The 24,107-nt window shown below is 40.2% G+C and overlaps 1 protein-coding gene across 9 annotated transcripts in view; it reads right to left on the bottom strand.

The window, feature by feature from the left end:
• Nucleotides 1–24,107, bottom strand: part of EXOC6 (exocyst complex component 6) — a 95,611-nt gene that overhangs the window by 1,765 nt on the left and 69,739 nt on the right. For all 9 annotated transcript variants that reach the window (XM_054831505.1, XM_054831500.1, XM_054831499.1 and 6 more), the window contains one exon: nucleotides 257–369. In XM_054831505.1, coding sequence (XP_054687480.1) covers nucleotides 257–369 — 113 coding nt within the window. Of the gene's footprint in view, nucleotides 1–256; nucleotides 370–24,107 lie in introns of those variants that run through there.

Below are 24,107 nucleotides of genomic sequence, written 5' to 3'. Positions count from 1 at the left end.
CGGCGAAACCCCATGTATTTCCCTGCCCTAAAGCCGCAACTCGGGCAGCCGCCAGCTGCTACCGGGGCTGCGGCACTAGGCACCGGGACATCGGCGCGCTGCCGCCGGGCGCTCGCCCGCCGCAGTTCCCGGGAGGCCGGCCCCAGCCTCGCAGCCGCCCCGTAGGTGCCGGGCTCGGAGCGCTGCGGTCCCCGGCCCTGCCCGGCGCCGCCGCTTCTCGCATCCCCGCGCCGGCAGCCCCGGACCCGGTACTTACTTCTCCAGGAGCGTGAGGGCCGTGCTCGGATTGACCCGCAGGTATTTGGAGGTGGCCTGCCCGTAGTCAGCCAGGTAGGTGGACCAGTCCCACACCATGAAGAGGTCCAGGAGCTGCGGGGAGAGAGGCGGGTGAGGGAGCGCGGAGCGGCTCTGCGGGGAGGAGGCGCCCGCCCGGCCCGGGCCCGGCCGCAGCCCCTCGCCGGGAGCCCGGCCGACAGCCCCTTCACATGCCCGTTTCTTTCTTTAACGCCTTCTCGCCTCCCTCCGTGCGCTGGGAGGCGGCTGTGCAGGTCTGACCCTAGCAGGGGATGCTAACGGCTTCACGCTTTGCTGTTTCGGGAGCTTGCTTTACCATGGGGAGGGAGAAGGGGATACTCTTGTCTGTTGCTGCTCACAGTAATTTAAACCAGAGGTTCAGGTAGTCTCAATCAAGTGAATGAAACACCTCCAGCTGCACTTTCCATGGTGACTGATCCCAGTGACTCAGCCCCAAGCCCTGGGCACACTTCTGGCCCGAACAAACCCCAAACACTTAAATGCGGGAACAAAAACTCTCCAAGCACAGCCCTGTGTCTGGACACAGTTTTGAATCAGGCCCTTGACTCACGATCTCAGAGCTGTTGTTCAACAAAACAACCTGCTTTTACAAGCAGATGCAATACCTAACCTCCAGCAATCAGCATCCTTGCAGCTCTCGAAGCCTAATTCCCCGTCCACCATCACAAGGTGCAGGCCAGGCACCGCCGGGCACCCTGCCCAGGCTGCCCAGGGCCAGGGCACAGGCGGTCAGTCCCACTCGGTGGAGCCTTTCCCACAGCTACCTGCGGGCTGATGGCCCTCACTCCCATTGACGTCAACAGTGAGGCACCGCCAGCTTCCCCCTGCGTCTGATGCCTGGCCTCATCCTGCTGCTGAGGGCTAAGGCGGGCTTGTTCTCAGGCTGCCCTGTGTTAGCCAAACCTACTGTTAAAATAAGCGTGGGGAACCATTACCAACACTTTGCCCCAGCTTGCAGTGCCCAGGGCTGCTCTGCTGAGCTGGGTCCTCAGTGTAACCTAGAGCCCCTGCTTGTCTGGAGACCTTGCCACATCAGTAATGCCTGAAAAGGTGGCGTGGAAAAGGTTTTTCTGTTACAAAACCACTTTAAGAAACATAACAGACTACTGCAGGTCACACCATTTTACTATTTAAACAAAGAACCCTGTTCACTTTAAACATTTGCTTCTGCTAAGCCAGATGAGAGCTGTTACAGCCAGGGCACAACAGCACCAGCCCCGGCTCCTGCAGGCAGAGCTGCAGCAAGTACCCACTCCTCTGGCTCCTCAGAGTATGCTAAGAGCAGGATTGCACCTCTGACAGCCTTGCCTTACTCAAACTTCTCAGTCTGATAAAACATCACAGGTCTTCTGTAATGCACATCCCCAAAATTATAACATCAACTTAATTACAAAATAAAGCAGTCTTCACAGCTTCAAATTTACATGCTTGCTTTCTCCAAATTTTTCTACTTCCTAGCCCCTTTCTCACATTATTTTCAAAGAAAGTGTCTAATTTAAATAAATTATTTTCTAATTAATTACTCCTTCCATATTTGTAGTATAGTCTATGAATACATACTAACATTTCCTGGCTTTATAATGGACCTCTGACACAGTTACTGCTCTGTCATTCCAAAGTCCTCCAGGGACGATTACAAACCTCAGTGACATCTAGATTTTACATTTTACTGTCTCATTTGGGTGAAAGCTGTATAAAAAGCAAGGAGGCTATTTCATTCTCTACTGACTACATATCTATGATAGCTGTCAAGGTCAAATGCAAATGGTTCTTTCCCACAAAGTGCTTTCTCAGGATGGACACCATCAATTCTCCTACTGAGCTGGAGAGAACATGCCTTTAGTCACTAAGCAAACAGACTCAGGAAGGCGCTGATAACTCAGGAATTAGTGGCATTTGTGAAACCCACGGCCTCACTGCTGCATGTTACTCATCACTTCTTATTACCTGTGTTACAACAGCTGGTAGTGCCCAGTCCTCACAGAGGCTGTATGATATATTCAAAAGCAGGATCAAAAGAGCGGAAAGATAGGACAGGCAAACGCACAATACAAGCTGGGAGGACAAAGCTGACAACCAAAGGAACCCAAACTATATAATCTGGAGACTTCATGTTCCCTCTGTCTTACAGAGAAGCAAACAGAATGTAGTAATAAACTAATTACAATGACACTTGCCAAGGGCTCCACGTGGGAGATGGCCCTTAAGAACGGACCGTCCCAATGCTCCTGCAGCAGTTGTGTTCTGTAAATCAATGGTGAAAGATTTCATTTCTTACCCCTATTGTAACACTGAAATTGAGGATTCTAAGTCCTAAACAACCCTGAAGCTCTGTATCCCATTAGCAACGTGCAGCCCACCCCAAAGCCATTGATGACTGATGCAATTACAGTGCCGACAAATTCAAAGAAACGTTCCCATCGATATTGCATGAGTGATTTTCATCCCATACTTTCAGTGCTTCAATCAGCCACCTGATTGTGTCGTGGCACTGGGACATCTCAGTGATAGTGATGGCTGGGATGGAAGATTACAACTCATTTGTTATCTGATCAAACACAAGTGGGCATGTAGGGCTCTAAGTAGTCCATGGAGTCTGTTGCTTTTCAACACATGAGGTAAAACAATGTACCAAGAGAACATGAAGCATATCCTGTGCACTCCAAGCCAGTCCTGGCTCCAAAGAGTCAACACCCTGGGAAACACTACTGGCAAGGGGGATGTGCCTAGTGCTAAGACAGCCCCTTCCCTGCTCTGTGCTTGGTCAAAGAGCTGCACATAACCAGCATCATGCTAATAAATCTCCTAAGTTAAAGCAGCTGTCGTGACGTGGCAGGTAACATGAAGGACCAGGGACATGCAATCAAATGACACGTGCCACCCAATCACAGCTCCCTTCCCTCCTGTTCAGGGACTGCAGTGTGACAAACGTGCCCTGCTGCTGAAGTAAATGCGACAGGGAGCTGCAGACACTGCTGGAGGCCGGACTGCTGCTGTGCACAATCATGTATTGTGCATTTTGTCCCCCTCACCCCTCACAGCTGCAGTTCTGCACTGTGGCATATTGCCGTACGTAATGTGCTTTGACAGAACGTACTGTACACTGTGGGTGGGCAAGAGCTGCCTGGTGTGCAGCTCTTCGGATCTGTGTCCTGGCCATTCATATCACCTGCATCTGACTTGGCACTTGCCGGATGTACAGTCAACGCGGGCACTTTGCAAGGGGAGTGGGTTGGCGAGCAGCCAATGGCAGCAAGGACAGTCTAGCAGAAATGAGCTGCTCATCCATCACATGTGTATGGGAAATAACTTCAATCCACCCATGCAAAGCTTTTCTCAAGCACAGCCCCGAATTCATCTTCACTCCTGCAGTCACCCTGCAGAGGTACCAAAGTCTGCTTCAACTTCTGCTACTTTGTTCCCTTCCAATTTACACTGTCTTTTGCTACAAAAACGTGTGCCTTACTTAAAGCATTTTATTTCCTCTTCCTCATTTAAAAAGACCTCTATTAAGGTGGGACTGTCTTGGCCACAGGCATAGGATCTGGAAGATAGCCCATCCATTCAAAGATGCAGAAAAATATTCAGGCTACTTCATGTGATTTGAACGTACTCTTGGAAAGACAAAGCTGATAATGAAGTACTGGCCTGCCTAATCCCTTGGCAAGTGATTATTATTTTAGTAAAGGATAAAGATATCTTGAACTTTGTACATAAAGATTCTTGGAAGTAAGAGAATAACATGAAGATGCAAAAAGTCTGGATTTTTAATTCAGGTACACAGACAGATACATGAAATTTATAATGAAAACTAACACTTGGCCAACTCTTCAACAGAGGAGGGAAAAAACCCGAAGTTCTTCCCCTATATTTTTCTGTATTTTCATTCACAACAGATGCATATTAAAATGATTTTATAATGTGACAGGGATTAGGTGTTGTTCAAAACCACAAGAAGAGAGAACAGCCTTTGGTAATGTTACATGGTACTCAAAGTGAAGATACAATGGAAATACTTTGTGGATTTGACTTGACATGCTGACGTGACTCATACTACAGATATAATATGTGGGATATGTTAAATTCCACTGAAATAAAAGAAGGTTGTAAATCTCTGCAGTTTTAAATACTATGATTACTACTAACGTGGAAAGAGAAAAATTGTATCAGGTCTAACCATAAAACCATTAATTTTGCCAAAAAGAGTATCAGCTACAATTAAAAAAAAAAATAAAAATTGGGGGATTTAAGTTTGGGTGAGCTCGCCCTACAGCTTCTCAGTTGTGAAGCATGAAGTACAGGAGAATTTGCTGGTTTTGTGACAGTAGTTCTTATTGTGGCAACTAGAATCAACCTATTCAAGGCCAAATTAAAGCAACATTTCCCTACTACTATTTTATCCACTAAAACTGTCCCTATTACTGAGACAATAACTGAAAATGAGATGTATTAGCTAGCAAGGAATGGTCCACACTGACATGCACCGTAGTAAGAGAAATATGCACACAGTGTAGGTCCTGGCAATACATATTTTTCTGCCTCAAAAATCAATCAAAATCCACACAGAGTAGGCTGAGACTTCTTCGAGGTTAGAATGCACATTGTTTGCCTTGAAATGACAATAGGAAAAATGTTTATTTTGCACATGCACCTTTCCAAAGCTAAAATGTCGTGGAAATACTTCAAACCGGACAGAAAGGCAATCTTTCCCGCTGCTCTGAGTCTGGAGGCAGTGCAGACCATTTGCCGTTAGTCAGCCGCTCAGCCCTACCTAAGGAGCCACCCAAGGATGCTCTGCCAGAAACACTGTGAAACACCTAATAAAGTAGATATACTAGAACAATGGCACTGTTGTACTCTCTTTATCCCGTAACAACCATGAAAAATAAGAATAAGCCAAGACGGGCAATGCTATACCCGAGAATTTTATAATGAAGCAGAGTATGTTTCCCTAGGAGCAACGGAACAGATCTTCAAGCCCTTCTGACTAGGAATAATTAACAAAAGAATTTGCAGAGAAACACGTGCATTTCCGTGTATGAACCGTTACCAAAAAAGAAAGGAACATGGGAAAGCTTTATCCTTTCTAGTATACCAGATGGATTGTTCAATAGACTGTCCACTTACTTAACGCTTACAAGATCAACAGGGTACACACTTCTGCCTTATTTAGAGGATGTGCCTCTTCTTAAAGGTGTGATAGAAGGGGAACCTTTATCCAACATCCTGGGACCGTAAGGGCTGATGATCAGAAAGCAGCATGTTCCTTTTACTGTGTATGAAACAGTGTTGTCCTCTCAAACCACATTATCAGTCATGTATATACTTCTAACATTGTAGATAACATGAGGCCTTTGGTTGCTGTTCTACACTTGCATTTTGAATGATGACCTACAATATGCTGATTTTCTAACTTTTTGTTCCTGTTTATGTATTTTCTAAATGCCTTTTATGTGTCTAACAACACACCACTTGGAAAAAAAGGTGTTTATATATACTTATATAAAAGGCTATAGTAATCTCTTACATTATACAAATAACACTGCTGTTTTTAATTAGAAGACTTATTTTAAACACAACAATCTCATTGTAAAAGACACTGAACTATTTTTCAGTTAAAAGAGATCCTGCTTTAAGCAGGATAGCTAATGGGTTTGGTTAACACAAAACATTACAATATTGATGCCACAGCGGGGAAAAGGGTCTTAAGATTTTAGGGATAGAATTCTGTTTTCAAATAGGGCACTCACACCTATTCTTCAAGTTGAGAACTCTTGTTTTTTCCTAATATCTAGGTGATAGATCCATGTTTGGATATAAATTAATGATAATAAATGCTCAGTAAAGCTTTGTCTTCTATTACCTAAAGTCATGAGTAGCTCAGCCATAGTGTTGTATTTAGGCCATCTTGTAATTACGTGAGAATTTTGTGCACTGGGAACTGCTGGAATCAACCATCCGGCCCTTTCAATGCTGTTTCAACCTCTTGTCACATCCTCAAATATCATACAGATGCCTTTTCCTTTTTACTTTTGGGCAACTGTCAGGAATGATCTCGGAAGAGAATGCGACTTTGGGAACCAGCTATCCACAGAGTCAACAGAAGAGCTTCACAGAAGGAAATGGGGGCAGTGTCCATTAGACAACACCAAGCATATTGGTTATACTAGAAAAAAAAAAAATTAAATTATCAAGGTAGCTTAGTACAAGTTGGAATGGTGCTATTGTATCTTCTGAAGTATTAAGAGTCTCAGCAGATAGCTTTGGTTGTACAACTAGGCACCAGGGATTCAGGGGCTGGAGATAAAAACGAGGAGCTGTACACTTACCTATCTGTAAATCCAAATATTCCTTCAAAAGAAAAGTAATTCTTTTAAGGTATCACTGTCAGTTATGTCCTTCTGGCCCACTCTCCTTGCTCACAAGCCGAATATTTCTTATGCTAAACAGTTTATTAACCCTTAATCACCCAGTTACTTCTGGACTTGATTGCATGTGTAATTACCTTTTGTCAGGTACAATTTGCCTGATAAACATGTCAGAACACTTGCTGCTTAGTCTGTTGAAACAGATAAATGCTGTCTTTCCACAGCCTTGGGGCATAATTAACAGGGGGAAAAAAAAAAAGGCAGTTATAAAAACACACAGAAGCTGATTCAGTGAGGCAGGAGTTCACAGCATGCAGCCGCCAAGGCCCATTGCCTGGCCCGCTATGCTTGCCTGAGCGCTTATTGAGTTCCAGCCTGCTGTGACAGGGCAACAGGGGCAGCCCTCAAAAACTGAGATTTAAAGTAGGTTTCTACGTGAACTTCAAAAAAGAGTGGGATGATGCCTGTTTGGAAAAAAAACCCAAACCAAAACCAAACCAAAAACCAACCAACCAAGTGAAGCAGCAGATAATGATATTGGTAGAGTCCCTGTCATCATTACGTGTTATATGCTCAAGTAGACTTTCTGGGATGGGACCAGGAATCAAAAAATGGAAAGAAGGCAGAGAAAAAAAAACCAGGAAAAGCAAAAAAGGTAAGATTAAAAAAAAAAAGAAAAGAAGCAGCAGCTTTGTGGCATTCTGGGGCTCAGTTACTTCTGATTTCTACCCTGTAGTGTTTGCAGGTTATGTACCCACACACTACAGGGAGTGCAAAAAAAGAAATCCTTACCTGACCTCTGGATAACCCAAACAGGAGATTAGCCCATTTCCAAGCAAAGCAGGTTGTCACACTGTTAGGCCAATTGCTTCTATTGACACTTTGCATAAACATCTTACACAGGATGATCAGAAAGGACTGTTATGCCATTAACGCTCTTTTTATTTTTTTATACCTAAGCCTTACAGAATAAAGGCCTTGCTGAGCAAGGGATAACAAAAGGGTCAAAAGGTCACAAACATTCTTTTAAGTAGGTAAAAATCGGGGAAGTTTAGATTCATTGAAAAGTGCAAATTGGAACTTTTTCGCATCTTGCGACATTCCAGCATGCTTAGTTTTTTCTAATTTTACTTTTAGCAAGTTCATTAATCTACTTAATTGTGCAGTTTTACTTTTAAGCAAGAAAATGTGACAATCTTCATTTTAGGAAATAGCAAGCTGTCTAATCTTCTCAGCTAATCAGTAATCTAAACAGATTTAGACATTACCATTAAAATCCTCATGGGGAACAATGTGAAAATATATAGATTTTTTTCTTGAAGTGGTATGACCGAACATTCTCTCACACACAGTTTTCACCTATAATTTACACAGCAAGGGGCTTGCACTGTGTACAGCAAAATATTCTATATTTTCCTTTGGTTTGTTTTTGCTTTGATCAGAGATGGAAACAATCTCCCTTTAATAGTATAAGAGCCACCTGCTGGGCATCGCAGACTACAACTAATTGGTAAATTCTTTGAAATTTAGATATAATGGATTTTGACCTCTTTAATTAAAAAAATCCCAAAGCCTAGAATACTGGTGAACTCTTCTGGGGAATGAACAGTGCCAAGCATATACAACTACAAGCTATACCAATTTTTTTCTTAGGAGAGAATACAGAAATAACATCACAATTTTTTCCTTGAGGATGTGTGGCTTTTGACCTAGAAAAAAAGCCCCAGGACTGCTGTTAGCTACGTATCATTTAAGCCATTTAGATAAAGGAATAGCAAATATATTAATATTTCAATTATTACTATTTGTATTGGGGTTTGGAGTTAAAAAGTTCCGAAGATGAAGAGGGCTTTTTCATTTTAAATACAGTAAACTCTCAAAAGCCACTCACAAACATCCCACTCCTCAACATTTCCCACCCCAAGGAGCTCACATTGTACATATACAACAATGGGTTTGATGACTGAAGAAGCAGCCTATCAACCAGAATCTTTGTTGTTTCATAATTCCTGACATAACGTGAACCTTTCAGTGGAGCTATCATCTCACGGGTTTGTGAACTCTGAGGCAGCGCTGTCTTCCTTTTGTTAAAACACTTATTGGTACTCTGCCCAGCAGAATGGGGCCAGGGCCCATGACTGGGACTCACAGGCACTGCACTAACAGCTACACAATAATGACACTTTCTTTTTAGGCTCTGCTTATGTTTCATGCACATGTACACATGAGTATACCTTACACAGGCATATACTTACTTCCACGAAATTAACAAAAAACCCTTGCATGAACATGAAGATAACACTCCTATTAGTTCAGCAAATTCTTGTTTATTAAAACATGCACACCAGGAAAGCACTTACTAGATTGTTACTAGATTGGAACTAAAACATGAAGGACCAGGATCAGAACTGGACAAAGACATGTCTTGTTTACTCTAAACATTTCCTGGTCACAAAGGAATAGCAGAAGTATTTAAAATATAGATATCTAAGTGCAGCTTACAAGGAAAAAAGGCAGAGCTTGCTAACTGTTGAATAACATGGCACCAACCAAATGCAATTATCACTTAAGCAGTTGGTGTTCATTACTGCTGACGAATATCTTGTCAGCCTGGTTAGCAAGTCTGCCCGCCACTTGCCAAAATATTTTGTTTTATTTACAGCTGGTGACTTATTTTGTGAATATGGTGAATTTTAAAATCCCCCCTACTGATCACATAACTGGAATAACACACATTGGTCTTGTATTTCAAAGTGTAAATTGATCTCTTGATCTGTGAATGTCTCCCTATAGTTTATGCCACCCTTTTTCTGGATTGGTATAACAAATGCATTTTCAAAGTGATGTTATAGGGACTTAGCTATGCAATTCCCATTAGTGTCAATGGGGGTCGCAGGCTAAATTCCTAGGCAATGCTTTGAAAACTGAGCCCTGGATTTTCAAAGGAAGGATAGTTTGTGTTAGAAAGGCAGTGTCTTTCAGTTTTTAAGCCACTGCATTAAAACGTGCCTTTTTTTTTTTTAAAAAAAAGCACTATGCATTTAGAAATTGTGCATAAATGGAGGCCTAATGTTCATAAGAATGAAACAGTTTTATAGTTAAATGCTTCTGTTCCAATTTTATAAGTGAAAATCATATCTGTCACTATCTTGAATGCGTGATACAATCTTTAACACATTTGTAAGTGTATAATGTATAAACTCAGAGGTTATGACAGCTGAACCACTGGGAATTGTTGTTATGCTAAGAAAAAACCAAAAGTTACTTACTTGTGTTCAATTAAATACTTTATAACCTAAATTCTCTGAAAGGGCAGAATTCTTTCCTAAAATCTGGACCTTGAGATACACGCTGAGAAATGCTTGGTCTTGTTATATTGATGAGCAAGCCCAAATACATTTTTTGTTCTTTGGCCCTTCAAATGAATTTAGGCCTGCCTCCAAAATAAAATGCTTGCTGTCGAAAGTCACGTGAACAAGCTTGTTCCTGTTACTGTAACCAGAAAAACACCCACAACATATAATTTTTACAATCAATTAAAACCTCAAGCAGCCCAAGATGTGACTTCTGACTGAAAAATAGTCACTGAGGCAAATATATAGCTAGGCTCTATGCAATACACAATATAGCAACAAGGAATACCTCTTCAAAGAAGATTTGTTTAATTACAGTGCAAATGTTTATTATGAAGTGTGTCTTCATCATTAAAGAATAAGCTGGACTAGTAGCAAAAGAACTGTCTTTTGAGTCTAGAAACAGGGAAGAGTTTGAAAAGCAGGGGCCTGGCAGACGGTCAGGCTCCAGAGGGCACGGGCTCGGGCCAAATTGCTCCTGTCAAGCCCGTTAGCCCGTACAAGGAGTCCCTTTAGACAAAGCATAAAACTATGTCGATGATAAAATTTGTGTGGATTAAAAATCGTGTATTATGCAATGGTCAGGTCATTCGCTAGTTTTTTTTGTTTTGGAGCTTCTGACGCAGAGGCGTACACGCTCAAACAGCATGCAGGGGTGACAAGTGCAGCCCCCCAAAGCAGGACATCTGCCTCTGACCTGAACGAGACTTTAAAAATACTATTTTAGTTTTTAAAATTATGAAGCATTTAATATAGCACAGTTAAACTTCAGCTGTCACTTTCATTTGGCTTCTGTTTTTTTCTTTTTTAAACAGATTTGCAAGAAGCACATAAAACATTGAAATTTGCCAAAAGCATTATTAAACAAATTTTAGACTTGTGTTTACTTAAGCTTAAATTTTCTATAAACATTTTTTTTCAAATGCACAAGACATAACAGACTTGCTTTTAAGTATTTGCTTTTCTATGAAATAATGCCATAAACAGCACATGGTGTGGCACAGTACCTTAAAATACATTTTGTGGGAAATAAAACTGTATCATTTGTCTCAATCCTTCCTGTAAAAATCTATTTGAGGTGTTTCACTAAGGTGTATTCAAAAACTTATTGTTAAAATTAACTGGTTTAGAGAAGGTGGGACTAGTTAAAAATCATCTAACTTGGTGTAACTGGAATAAGATTTAAACACCAAACAAGTTCATTTTACCTTCCATAGTGTGTTCTGGAACTGAACACTCTTGTCCCATCTGTCGTATTTAATACTCAGCAGCATCCATGTGAGTAACTCTAGATGCTGGCAGTCTCAGCAGAGGTCAGTTAAAAAGTTACTATCTGACAAATGCTGGTTTAAACTAATCCAAACAGTCCTTGTATACACGCACATCTAATCTGTACAGTCAGACTGCTGTACCCTGGAACTAAACATCCGTAGTGGTCTGCCTGAGTATAATTACAACTCCAAGTTTAAATTTCAGTCCAATTACTTCTGGGATTGAAGGAAGGAGTTTTAGATACATGGCTGTGTGTGAAGCTGCAGCTGACAGAACTGACCCAGGAAGCTGCCAATCTGGCCACTGGGAATTAGTGATCAGTGGTAGAACAGGATATTTCCTTTTCCTAGCTTTGCAGTTATTTCTTGTCATAGTCTGAGTTGGACCAAAACACCAGAGAAAAACGCTAAGAAAAATACTGAAATTACATTGTTACAGGGATTGAGGCTTCCAACCTAACAGGAGGATGGATATACATCAGGTCTATAAGGTTTATGAGCATTTCTTGATTCTGCAGCATTTGGTCTCCACAAAGGTCAGTGATCTCTAGTGTGCACTATGAAACACACCGTCTCCACTGAGCTAAACTGGGGTTCTACAGCAGGTAGAGGAAAATAGTTTGCTTCAACACAACAGTCTAATTATTTTTTCAGCTACAAATTTTTGGTTAGTTTGGTTTATTTTTAAGATTTGTGTGTTTCTCAAAAAGCTGCAGATCTAAAATAAAAAAATAAATCTGAGTCTCAGTGTGCCAGATTCTTCTATTAGGTGGCTATCAAGGCCCTCAGCATTTTATATACAAGGCATGTCTCTGGAAAACCTCTGCAGGAAGCAGATACACATACAGCAACTGTTCAATAAAGTATCTCAGCTGATCTTGGATGCTGAGTTAGAATATGTGGAAAGCCATTGAAATCTAAGATATAATAGGCCAGAAACTAGCATAATTTTGTTTGCATCCAGAAATACAAATCCAGTGCAGCTCATAAGACACAAATACCTACAGATGTGCTCATCATGAGTTTACTGTAAACAGATCGTTATTTCTTCCAAAGTAGTGCATTCAGGGTATGGCTGCACAACCACCCTTCATAGCAGATGAAGTTACATCCCTTAGGGAAAGCTATATTAGACCCGGGAACCACTGGACAAGGAATTCCACAATCAGTAGCTCAGGAATGTAAATATAGACAAGTTAAAAGCAAAGCCAAAATCACTAGACAACAGTTTCATATTCTTTCCTGGAGAACCTTCACTTCCTTCTTCAGCTACTACAAGTTTGCTTCCATAGTTATATCTATCAAATGACTCTAAAAACATTTTAGCAAATACTACAGCCTGTATAAAATCCTGGTACTTGTTTTTGTTTTTCTTGTCTAAATAATTTGGTTTAGCAAAGGCTCCTGAGCCCAGTAAGTTGCAGTAACAAGAAACGTGGATAACTCAGAATTTGTTTTTGTTGGCTTTTTGGGAAAGATCTTTCTTCTCCTGCTGCTATGTTTGCAAACATTTTAGGAAAAACCCTTTCTGCTTAATGTCAATAGTCCCCTATTACTTCTTTTCTAAGAAACACATCTTCAAGAAATTATTCTCCTTAGAATTGGATCTTTTTCCTTACAATATGCCTTTGCTCATCACTTCTCAGATGATAACATTTTCTTAAAATGTTTCATCTAAAAAAATATTTTTACAATTGCTCTGGGAGAGAGAAAAATTCCAAACTATGTCATATGTAATTTGTAATAATTACTCTTCATATCTCAGCTCCAGTAGATCCCAATATACATGGAACTTTTGCTGAGTAATGATGGCACAATTCAGCCCCTAATGCCTCTTGCAATTTGAAAACCTCTTCCCTTGATTTTACTTGCCACTTTGAAATGTTATCCCTTTCTGGTGAGTAATCCTGTGCTAGATTCTTTTGCTTCTTAAACGAACATTATTCTCACCCTTTATTGACTGACCACATCTATTATCACATGTAAGCACTGTTAATCCTCTAGTAATTAACACCCTTATTAAAGTAATTTTAACTCAAAGAAGTTTAAATCGCATTATTGGTTTTATTTAATTAAGCTATGGGGACTGTTTTACACTGTCATTTGAGTTTTCAGCTTGTGCCTTTTCAATCTACCAGTTACGCAGGTTCTCCCCACCCTCCCTCCAGTTACCTCTGTATTTCTGTCTAGGAATTATTCAACATGATTCTGTTTCACTGTGAACTTTTAAAAACATCCTCTGTGTCAATGGATGGAAGACTTAGGAACTATAGCGAACTTATTACCATTCCCAAAACTATCACTTGGATGTGCATTTCAATGATATTATCAAATCTCTACTTCCACAGGACTCAATGTCCTGTTAGTGCTTAAAATGAAAGAGCTCCTTTTAATGTCCTTCTCATACAACCTAAACAAGGGAAGATTTTTATTTAAACTTTAAACAGGCAAAAAAGAAAGGAGAGTCTGAATGCACTGAGTTGTGCCACTTACAAAGGCTCGCTCAGCACTTCTCCTGTTACTTCGAAAATAAGTCAGTTTTTAAAATTGCATTGTGTGTGTGTGTGTACTGCATGTTCCTTTCTACGGGAAAATACCTGGTGTCTATGTTCTCTTACAGATCTCAGGTAAGCTACTCAACTGACATGTTTGACACAGGGTCAAAAGATGAAAACTGTCTTCTGGTTTAACTGCATCATGTTACAGTGTGCACTCTGGAAGAGTATGGGCTAATTGTGTGTACTCCTGGAACGATTTCCTGGAGGCACACCACTGAAACCAGGAAAGCTCGCGTTCTCCTGGGAATAAGGCAACCTGATGGCTTCACGGGCTTTATACATCATTAACTGTGTACTTTATACATCATTAACTGTGTCCTTTCTTTTCTTTCGGTAAAAACATCTCTTCAAACTTCTACTGTCTAAAAAAAAATGTTCTTTTTGGGTCTTAGCATAAACCACAGAAAATTATAAATGTAGAAAGAAAAGGATAAGGACCATAAATTGCATTTATAGACAGAAACTGACTTTTTCCTCTTTCTTTTTTGTCCTTCATCCCATGTCTTTCAAGTTCTTTTTTCCCCATCATCTACTGCTTTCATCTACCCACCTTTCCACATGTTTTTTTAAATTTCTTTGCACTTCTGTTCTTATTCATTCTTTTTTCTCCCACCATCACTCTCTCTACGATTGCAAGGTGTTCTTACCAATGCTCTAGGGAAAGTCCTCTCCAAGAGTTTTTCTTTAGGTTCTAAAACATGTAAAACTTGTATCTAAATTTTATTTGTTATTTCAATATTCTTTAAAACAGTGCAACTTGTAAGATGACAAATTGTTCCAAACCAGATAGACCCATAAAAGACAAATATATTAACGTTTAAGCCAGCAAGATATAAAACTGTGCCTAAGAAGAGTTGGTTCAGTCAAATCGCTTATAGTGTAACTAGCTCACTTCAATCAGAAAATAGTTATTTACATAACAGTATGAAATTCAATCATTTCTTTTGTCACCTATTAGTACCTTTGTACTAACAGAAAGAAAATATGAGGGTTTTCATCCACCAGATTTTACTGACTGACTGGAGGCAGTCAGAGAGTCGGAATAATATTTTTTAATTTGTATTTCAGCAGTATTAAAACACCCGGCTGAAGATCAGTGTGGTACGTACTGTCCAAACACTTTTGAAGATACGAGCTTTTGTTCTAAGACACTACGATCCAAATGAATAAACATTATATTTCACTTATTCAAGTCCTTGCAGTACTATGTCTATGTGCTTCCTTCCTTGGGTTGTTATTGTTCTGAAGCAGAGAACAATCTTTGCTTTCTTCTTGTAAAGGATTCCTTTGATTTTACTGAATTTTACACTGGCCCTATAGTGACTTCCAAAGGAGAGATGGACTAACTTTCTTTTTCACAGAAGAAACCAGCAAAAGGGAACAAAATGGGATATTCTTCCTGCTGCTTGTGATTGACAGATAATTCAGAGAAGGAACGGAATCTAAATATGTTGATTGATGCAACTGAAAAAATACTGAAGGCAAATCTGTAGGGTTAAGGGGTTAGTAGTGTTGCCTGACATATACTACATACCAGTGGTACTACCAGCTTAGCTAAGGCTGGAGGATGTAAGCAATTTGGGGGTAGAATATATTGAATACGCTAATGCAGCTACCAGCCCCATGGCTCCCCGATAGGTGACTAGGACTCATAGATGTTTAGAGAATATAAATAACAAGTAACTTGAAGGAAAACAACTATTTTCTTCTCTTGTGTTAAATTAACAACGCTCATTCATTACTCATAAGAACCACATACCACCCATGGGATTCAGAGGAAGTCCTGTGGAGCTAGGGGCTCCAAAACTGAACTCCATCCATCAGCTCAGGGCTACAGAAGGGCCCAGACACAATGGTAGACATCCTGCAGCAACTGGCTGTCAGCAGGAAGACAAGAGTTTGATATAATGTATTCACAAACTTCAGGAAAGTCATGCACCCAAGTCTGGCTTCCTTGCATTTACATCATTTCTTACATGACAAAGATAAAGGTGAGGATCGGATGGAGAGCAAAATTGCTAGCAGAAAACTATTACAGAGAAACTTCATTTCAGTGAATAACTTCCATTGAATGGGATGTATATCAGCGACTCAAGAAAGGGTAAGCAGGAATTTACAAACAGAATAGGCACATGGATCACTTTTTTCTAATTCAAGCAAGAGATCTCTTAATTGAGAAATTATCTGAAAGTGAACCTTCTGAAACCTTTCTACTAACAGCTCCTTCTGCAAAAGAACAGAAATCTTCTCTAGATAAAGCTTATTTTGTGCTTTCTCTCATAATCCCCTTGGAAGTGACTGCTTTATAAATAGTTTCCCAGACATGTAGCATGCCAGTTATTGAAGAAATTTAGTATCTCATCCAAGAAAACCGAAGCTTTTGGGTTCTGGCATTATGGACAGGGTATGATTGGGATATACACTTCAACTACCAAGGACACAATTTTAGTGCCATTTAGGTCATGATCTTACAGGGAATTCCTCTGTAACTATGGCATGAGCTTTCTTGAACAGAAAGGTTTTCCAGAGATACGAAGTTTTCGTCATAACAACAGCTCTGCAGATTTTGAATGAATTGATTAACTATTTCTAAACCTTGTCTTGTGAAAGTACTGATAAATAAGAAGAGGAGCTGAAAGCTGATTAAATGTGGCACTTGGTAGTATTCAGATAGGGACTCAGATATGTCCATCTAAATAGTCTTGACAGCAGCTTTTGCCTACCTTTTTTTTTTTTTTTAAAATATCTGCTTTGATCCACCTCTCCAGTGAAACTTTTAGTAATTTCTATGATGGTAGTATTTAGAGGCTGGAACTCCCCTGCACTGCTCTAAGAAGTCAAGTGTTTCACCTGCACATTACAAATGAGACGAATAAATCCCATTTCGTGTCTCAGTTCCAAAAACTATAAATTCACCTAACAACAACAAAAAAACCCCTCTCATTCAACTAAGGCTTATGTTCTTATGCAAAGGCTGTTATCTGCAGGTCTCTAAGTCAAGCTGAGCCAGTGCTTCACGAGTTCTGACATTTTCTAAATACACAGTACAGATTTCTTGTCAGTTCATCTAATTCTTGTGTGTATCTGGTTTGGTAAACAAAGAACCAAAAGAACTGTATCCCTTAAATGAACTAGCTTAAAGAAACAACAAGAAAATTATTTTGGTTTTGATAACTTCCATGGATTAGGTACCTACAGCACTCTTTACTGTGAATAAGGAGATAAAATTCAGTTTAAGCATTATACCTTTCACCACATAGTCTCTTGTACACAATCTACTATAGTTTTCTCTGGAAAAATTGGTACAGTTTTTGCCACAGATGGAGTAGTGTATCTTGTAGTTAAATGGCCATATGTATATAATTTTAGTTAAGTAAGGTACTGATAGGGCTACAGAAGTGAAGTAACAGCATTTGTACACCGAGTTTTTAACACCTGTTTTCAGATATGCCCCCTCATTGTCAGTAAGCCAGGATCTAGAGTGAAAACTTGGTATGCTATCAGCATGTTATTTGCAATTCTCTGCTGAAAAAAGGACATTCAGATGTTGAACTAGATACAATCTGTTTTGCATGGAATTTGATGAATGATTTAATGTCCCAAAGAACACACACCTAATACCTGGCACATGTGCTCTTAGTTCCTGGCAGTAACAGGGTAGGAACACCTACTGCCAGGAAATTACTGACTTGCCATCCTGCTTTTATTCTGCAAATCCTTATCAAGATAGTGTATCCAAAGCCATGCTTGGTTTTGACCCCCCGCTGCTAATTTCTGTGCATTTGTTTTCAAAGCTTCCTAATTCTTACCAGCTGGCAAGTATAAATCCCATCCAAGTAATGAGCTTGCTTGTTTCTGTGTACAGAGCACTGATTGAGATCTTCCTCACAAATATCTATAGACACAACTTGTGATCTGAGCCTGCTGTGATTACCTACAGGCTTCAAAGAATCTAGTTGAGAAGGAGAAATCAAAAGTAAGAGATTCCAGTGGGGAATATAAGCACTTACAAATAAATTGCCGTGTTTGTATGAAGAATTCCCATTTACCTGTAAGAATACAGTACTCTGAAAAGACATTGTGTGTCCTGTGCAAGTTGGATAACACACATTTAGCGTGCAGTCATACTCAAATAACTGTGTCGTTTTGAACACAGGTTATGCATATGCTTGCTACCCCTGCATGATGCAAATACATGCGATATTGAGCCTTGAAGTGTCCCTGTTCTGCTCACAGTGTGCCTCGAGCCCTCCTTCTGCTTTAGTGCAGAGTCAATTTATGGAGAAGAGGAAGGCCAGCAAGAGCGTTGCTTCCTTCCCCCAGCGGAGTGAGGATCTGCGGTCTGAAATCCAAAGAGGTGCAACTCCCGTTTTGTTGCTGTCTGAAATCTGAGCTCCTTTCTTTTGCTGAATAAGCAGCATTGCACTGAAAACTAGAGAAGCACAAATCCCATTACATAGCACCCTGAGGCTGGGCTTCACGTTACAGATGTAACATGCTCCTCTGCTTGTTCAGAGAAGCTGGGGAGTGCATGGGGGGGAAGGGATCAGTAAGCATTGTGAAAGAGCCTCTGTGAAGATGAAAGTCTTAACAACCATTTCCCTCAGGAAGCGAAAGATGAAATATTCTATACTACTTGCTAATTACAAATTCAAACTGTTGCCTTATGAAAGAGAGGCTTACTTTTATCTTTAAACTCTGAAGTTTTTAAGACTTACTCCTAAACATACTGTTAGGGATTTCTCCCTCTTGGAAAATCCTGATGTTTTTGCAGGTCAAGACACTTCTGTGGAGAAGGGGTGGGTGTACCCTACTCATTTCAAAGCCTAGGCACCGTGCAGGCTGGCAGCTTGTGAAGGAAGCCACAGCACACCTTTAAAGCCCTCGACCTCCAAGAGTCACGGTGGATAGGTTTGGCAACGGCAACAGGCTGCAACTTACTCTCTGAGGTCTACTGAAGGGCTCAAGAGCATTCTCCACAGGGAACACAGATGGTGAGAGCTTCAGCATGCTTCACGTTGAGGGAGTCAGAGCTGAAATGCAGTTACTACCACAGGAAATGAATTCAAATTAAACACTGCAAACAAAACAGTGGGGAAGACTGAGCTGTCAGCTTTAGTGGCAGACAATCTCATGGCTGCGATTGAAGCCCAGTGATCTGTTACACAGTTCCTACCTACAATGAGTTAGTTCTGAGTTTATCAGAAGGCCAGTATCATCTCTCAGTGATGAATGAGAAGAAAGAGGAGGACTATATTAAGTAACTAGAAAGAATTTTCTCCTTCAAATAAATTTAATCTGTTGCATGCAACACTACTGTTCAGAGGGTTAGCAATATTTCTCACCAACAATACACCAGAAAATGCATTACAAAGTAAATGGATAAGCAACCCAAGAAACTATCGATGTAATTTCCATTATGCTTTGGAATCAGAAGAAAATGTATTATACTTTTAAACATCAGGTATCAATTTTTAGAAGGAATACGTATTGTGTATTAGCAATAACTTGAGCTCATAGAAGTGCTTATCCACGTGCTTATTTACACACATCATAAACAAAAATCTGACCAAAATGTATCTTCTAATGTTTCCATGGTACATTATTCTGTATTTTAATCACATTGATTGCATTATGACTTTATGTCTAATTTATCTCTAATGTTAGCAAAATGTTAGCAGAAATTGCTCAAAATCTTTGAGAATTTTCTCCCATACCTATGCTGAATTTATGGACCTTGCTGTTCACAGCCCTTGGTCTCACAGACTGGGACACATCACTATAGACTGTAAACTCTATACTACCATGTGTAACCATGGTGGTTACTTAACTCTGGGTTACCAACAGCATATGATTATGTTCCCTTGAGATGGCTGCCCCTGTTGCAGAACCAGCACCGACAACAACTGAAGGATATTAACAACATGTACTTAAGTGCCAAAAGAATACAGATGAGACACAGTTCTCCTCACCCCATGCAAAATAAGGGAATTCCACAATCACCAAGCTAGCTGAGTACTTGTCTGAGATCAGACAGTAAAGGAAGAAGGCCTGTTTGAAACTGAAGTAGTGCTCGTGGCAGAAAGAAACACTAGAAACAACTTGCAAAGTCTAAGGTGAAAAAGTCCAGCTACATTTGCAACTTAGGTTATAACTCTGCAGGCAATGATTTGATTTCAAGAATAGGCATTTGTTACCACCCAACTGGTTAAGAACTGGGAAATTTGCCCTAGGACAGCAACCGTTGACCTCTCAGGCTACCACAAGGTCATTGTTATTGTCCACTACACACTACACTGTCTCTCCACAGAATAATGCACAAATTGCAAGATTCAGGTCTTTTCCTCACAGTATTTAAGTGTCCAGGACATCCAAGAAACTGCCTCACATTCCAGAACTGTAACCCTAGTCTTTAGGCACTAAAGAACAGATCATAACCAGGACAAAACTAATTCATGTTGGAGGCTGAGCTTCCGCAGAGACTAATTCAGGTAGGACAAACTAAGACCTGTTTACTTTGGAAGGTTAATTCCAATTGACCTAGGATCTGAATTGGTAGCAAAATCCCCAAAGTTCATTCCACCTCACTTTGGGCCACTGCATTATTTACCCAGGCTCCCTATATAGACAGTAGCAAGAGATTATCTTCAGAGAGCGATGCAGGTCACAAGAGAGCTGGGTCATCTTCACGAGATGCCAGGGACCAGTCTCTTTAAAGCAGCACATGCCACTCTACTAATTGCCTCGCTGAGCTGGCATGCCCCTCAGGGGCTTTAAGTAAGTGGGGTGAAAGGGTGCACATAGGGATGACCCTCAGGTCATATGCTAAGACAAGTGGCATGAAGCATGACACAATTACTGCAGCTGTACAGAACCATGAATCTATCCCAATTTGCTTAGCAGCTGCTTGCTGCTACAGAAGCTGCAAGTTTGTAGATGATCATGGCCATGTGATTCTCTTAGTACAGGGAATTGTATATAGGTCTTCTCCCTGCGGCAAACTTCAGGTATCTCTCTAAGAAAATGCTGTGCCTTATTCTGTGGTTTTACAGCCACTGCCCATCTTCCTGGGTCTGAAGCACAATCCTGTCTTATCAGCCCAGGGGTGAAACTACATAGGTACATATATCCTTTGGAGAATAGTCTATTGGCTGCTACAGATGCAAAGATTTAGAGTGATGCAAAAGCCAAGTATGTTTTTCACTATGCTCATTACCTACCAGTCAGCATGAAGCAAGTAAAATGGACTCTTCAATTTGAAGTAAACTGCTCACGTAGAAAAGACTGTCCAAACATGAAATTATCCTGGACTTTTTTTTTTTTTTTTAGGTTACTCCCTGTCATATATAAGCTTTTAAGATCTTCAGCAATTGTGTCCCCCCTGCCGAAAGTTATTTTCTGTCATGTCTGCCAAACATATATAGCAGAGCACAGTCAAAACATAAAAATCAGAAAGTCATCTATGCACATAAAAGTCTTCCTGCTGGCAGAAGAAAACAGAATAGAGAACAAATGCACTATGTACAACTAGTCAACCACACCAAGTCACCTCTATAAGATGCTGAGATACTATGGTTATGGGAATCGAACAAAAATCTTTATTGACTAGGGTTTATACAGATTACTAAGATCTTTAAGGAGCATGTTAAGTATGACAAGAGCATAAGAGGGGATAGTATGAGGAGAAAGAGGTGGCTCATCAAAGGGGACATTGGTAAATGCCTGCCCCTTCTTGATTCCTGGCTTCTTAGAGCTTCCTGCTACTAACTACTGCTCTCTTCTTAGAAGCAACTCCTTCTCATGCCAACTGTTTCTCTTGCTGTTTGCTTTTCTACATCTGTGGAAGGAAGAAGGAAAGAAGTGGGCTTGCTGGGGACAACATGCTGTCCATACATTGTCTTCAGGGAAAGACGGAGGATCAGGAACTGTTAGGATGAAAATATTTATGGCAATTCTTTTCAAAGCTGCTCCTCCCACCTGGTAATCATCCCAGTGTAGCTCTCCCCTCTCTGTCTTCCAAGCTGGCTCCTTGTATGTGACTTCTTTAATAAAATGTGCTACAATATTCTACTGCCCAATCCTCATTAATCTTGCACACTGCCCTAGTACAACAGAGAGAGACTAAGCCGTTGTTGAGATAACTGGCTTCCATTAGCAACCATGTGATTGGCAGGACGATAAAGTCTTTTCCCTTGCAGGTCAGCTGCTTTTTAAGAAGAGGGCAATCCTGCTGATCCATCTTTTAGCTACAGTCTCTCACTGAGTCCCAAATCTCCTGCCTTTTAGCTTTGATACGGTTCAAGCTTTCCCCCTTGTATCAGCCCCTACCTGTCATCAGCTCCTCTGTACCAAACAGCCAATATCAGGAGTTTGACCTCGGGGCACAGTCCGGGTGGGCAGGTAAAACCTGACCACTGGACCTACTTCCTTATCTTTCATATCCTGCAATTCATGAAGAAGTATCAAATTCAAACTAAAAAACAGAAGCATGACCTTTTATAAGAACTTTCTGAAAAAGGCTCTGTTGCCTTTCTAAGTATTCTTGAAAAGAACTGTCATCCACCCTATTAAGATAGAAATGGATCACAAATAAGGAAGAGAGGGAAAACACTGCAAAACCTTACTAAATGGTAAATGTTTTTAATGTGTACTTGCAGTGACTTTTGGTGAGGCATGCAAAAATATAGAAAAAAACAAAAATACACTAGAAGTCTTCTAAATCTACAAGCTCCAACTGCAACCCTATAAAGAGAGATGCCCAGACTTTTGCTGTTTATCAAGTACCTGAAATGAATTAGATTCCCATGGTATACAGGGCATCCTCCCTAAAGCGTTAATTGCGTTAAGAAAATTCTAAATATAAGTTGCTAACATAAACTGAGAGCTATCATAAGCAACATAATCCCTATTTATGTGACATGCTGGACAGCTGGTGCTTAAAACATACAAAAATATTATTTATTTCTTGTAGCAAGTGTGTACACACTCTGCCCTCCTGCATAGCTGGAAAATACATTTTCCCTTGAAACAAACATAGGCTTTGCAAGGATTTATACCACTTTAGGTGGATGACAGAAATGGTGCCAAAATCTCTCAACATCCCTTCCCTTCAACTAAACTGACTTAGTACAAATTGGAAGATGTTTAGTCACTTCTAACACCGATAATAAAAGGACAATAAAAAAGAATCCAGAAGAGGAAGGCTGCTAGTCAAGGCAAGACTTGTGATATTTGAAGTCTGGCAGAGTACGTCTTCACATACTGAATTCTGGAACTCCTAATGTACACGTATCACATGAACAAATCTTACGGCCACGATCCTATATTCTCCTCACGTAGTCCATGCTTATCCCATTGTAGATATTGTTCATTGTTATATTACTGTGAGAATGTAACAGACAACTCCACCTTTTAACTTTTTCATTTAAAAATAAACTTTAATGAAGTCCTTTCTAACTGTTAGGAGAAACTGGAATACTTTTGCCTCAGGAATTTTCCCTTCTGAAATCCCTTTTCATTATCTTGCTGTGAAAAACCTACTAAACTATTAAAAGCAAAAATATTCTTACTATATAGATAATTTGGTATGGAATTCTTTCTACGTTTCTTTTCTGATGACTTTGACAGGCTCATAATAGTGCTAGAAAATATCACCAACATCTGTAGAAAGCTAAAGACTCTCCACATGCAGTTAATGATTCATTTCACTATTTAAATTACACTTATACTCGCAATTTTGTGAAATAATAAATCCTTTCTAAAAGCTTACTTGAAGTATAAAAAGTTTATGAAAATAAATTGCTATGAGTGAATATAGTGTCAGAATTTACAGAGAGCAGGGAATAGAAATAACTACATGAAATTAAGATAAGTAGATTTTAGTCTGAAAAACCCTTCCTTTTGGCAAGAACTGTGGAAAAGTGCTTCCGATATTAAGGCATTTAAAATTAAATTTGATATAAAGATCAGCCAGATGGAATAAAGCTGCTTTCTAACAGTTTAAAAGAATTCTATGTAACAAATTAAGGAAAGGAAATGCTAAATAATACCATGCCTGATCCTGCTCTCCAGGGAGTAGTTTTGTAGACAGGAGCAATTGCTCAGAATGGAATCAGGCCAGCACACACCAGGGTAACATGTATACTCTTGCAAAAAGGTGTCACAAGATCTTTACAAAATTGTCAGGACGAAAATTCAATCTTATATCCATGTAAAAGTACCACCAGTAGCACAGTGCCCCCT

The sequence above is a fragment of the Grus americana genome, chromosome 7 (assembly GCF_028858705.1).
Source record: "Grus americana isolate bGruAme1 chromosome 7, bGruAme1.mat, whole genome shotgun sequence".
Classification (NCBI taxonomy): domain Eukaryota; kingdom Metazoa; phylum Chordata; class Aves; order Gruiformes; family Gruidae; genus Grus; species Grus americana.
The sequence above is the reverse complement of the archived record's forward strand: the minus strand, read 5'-3'. Positions and strand labels throughout refer to the sequence as shown.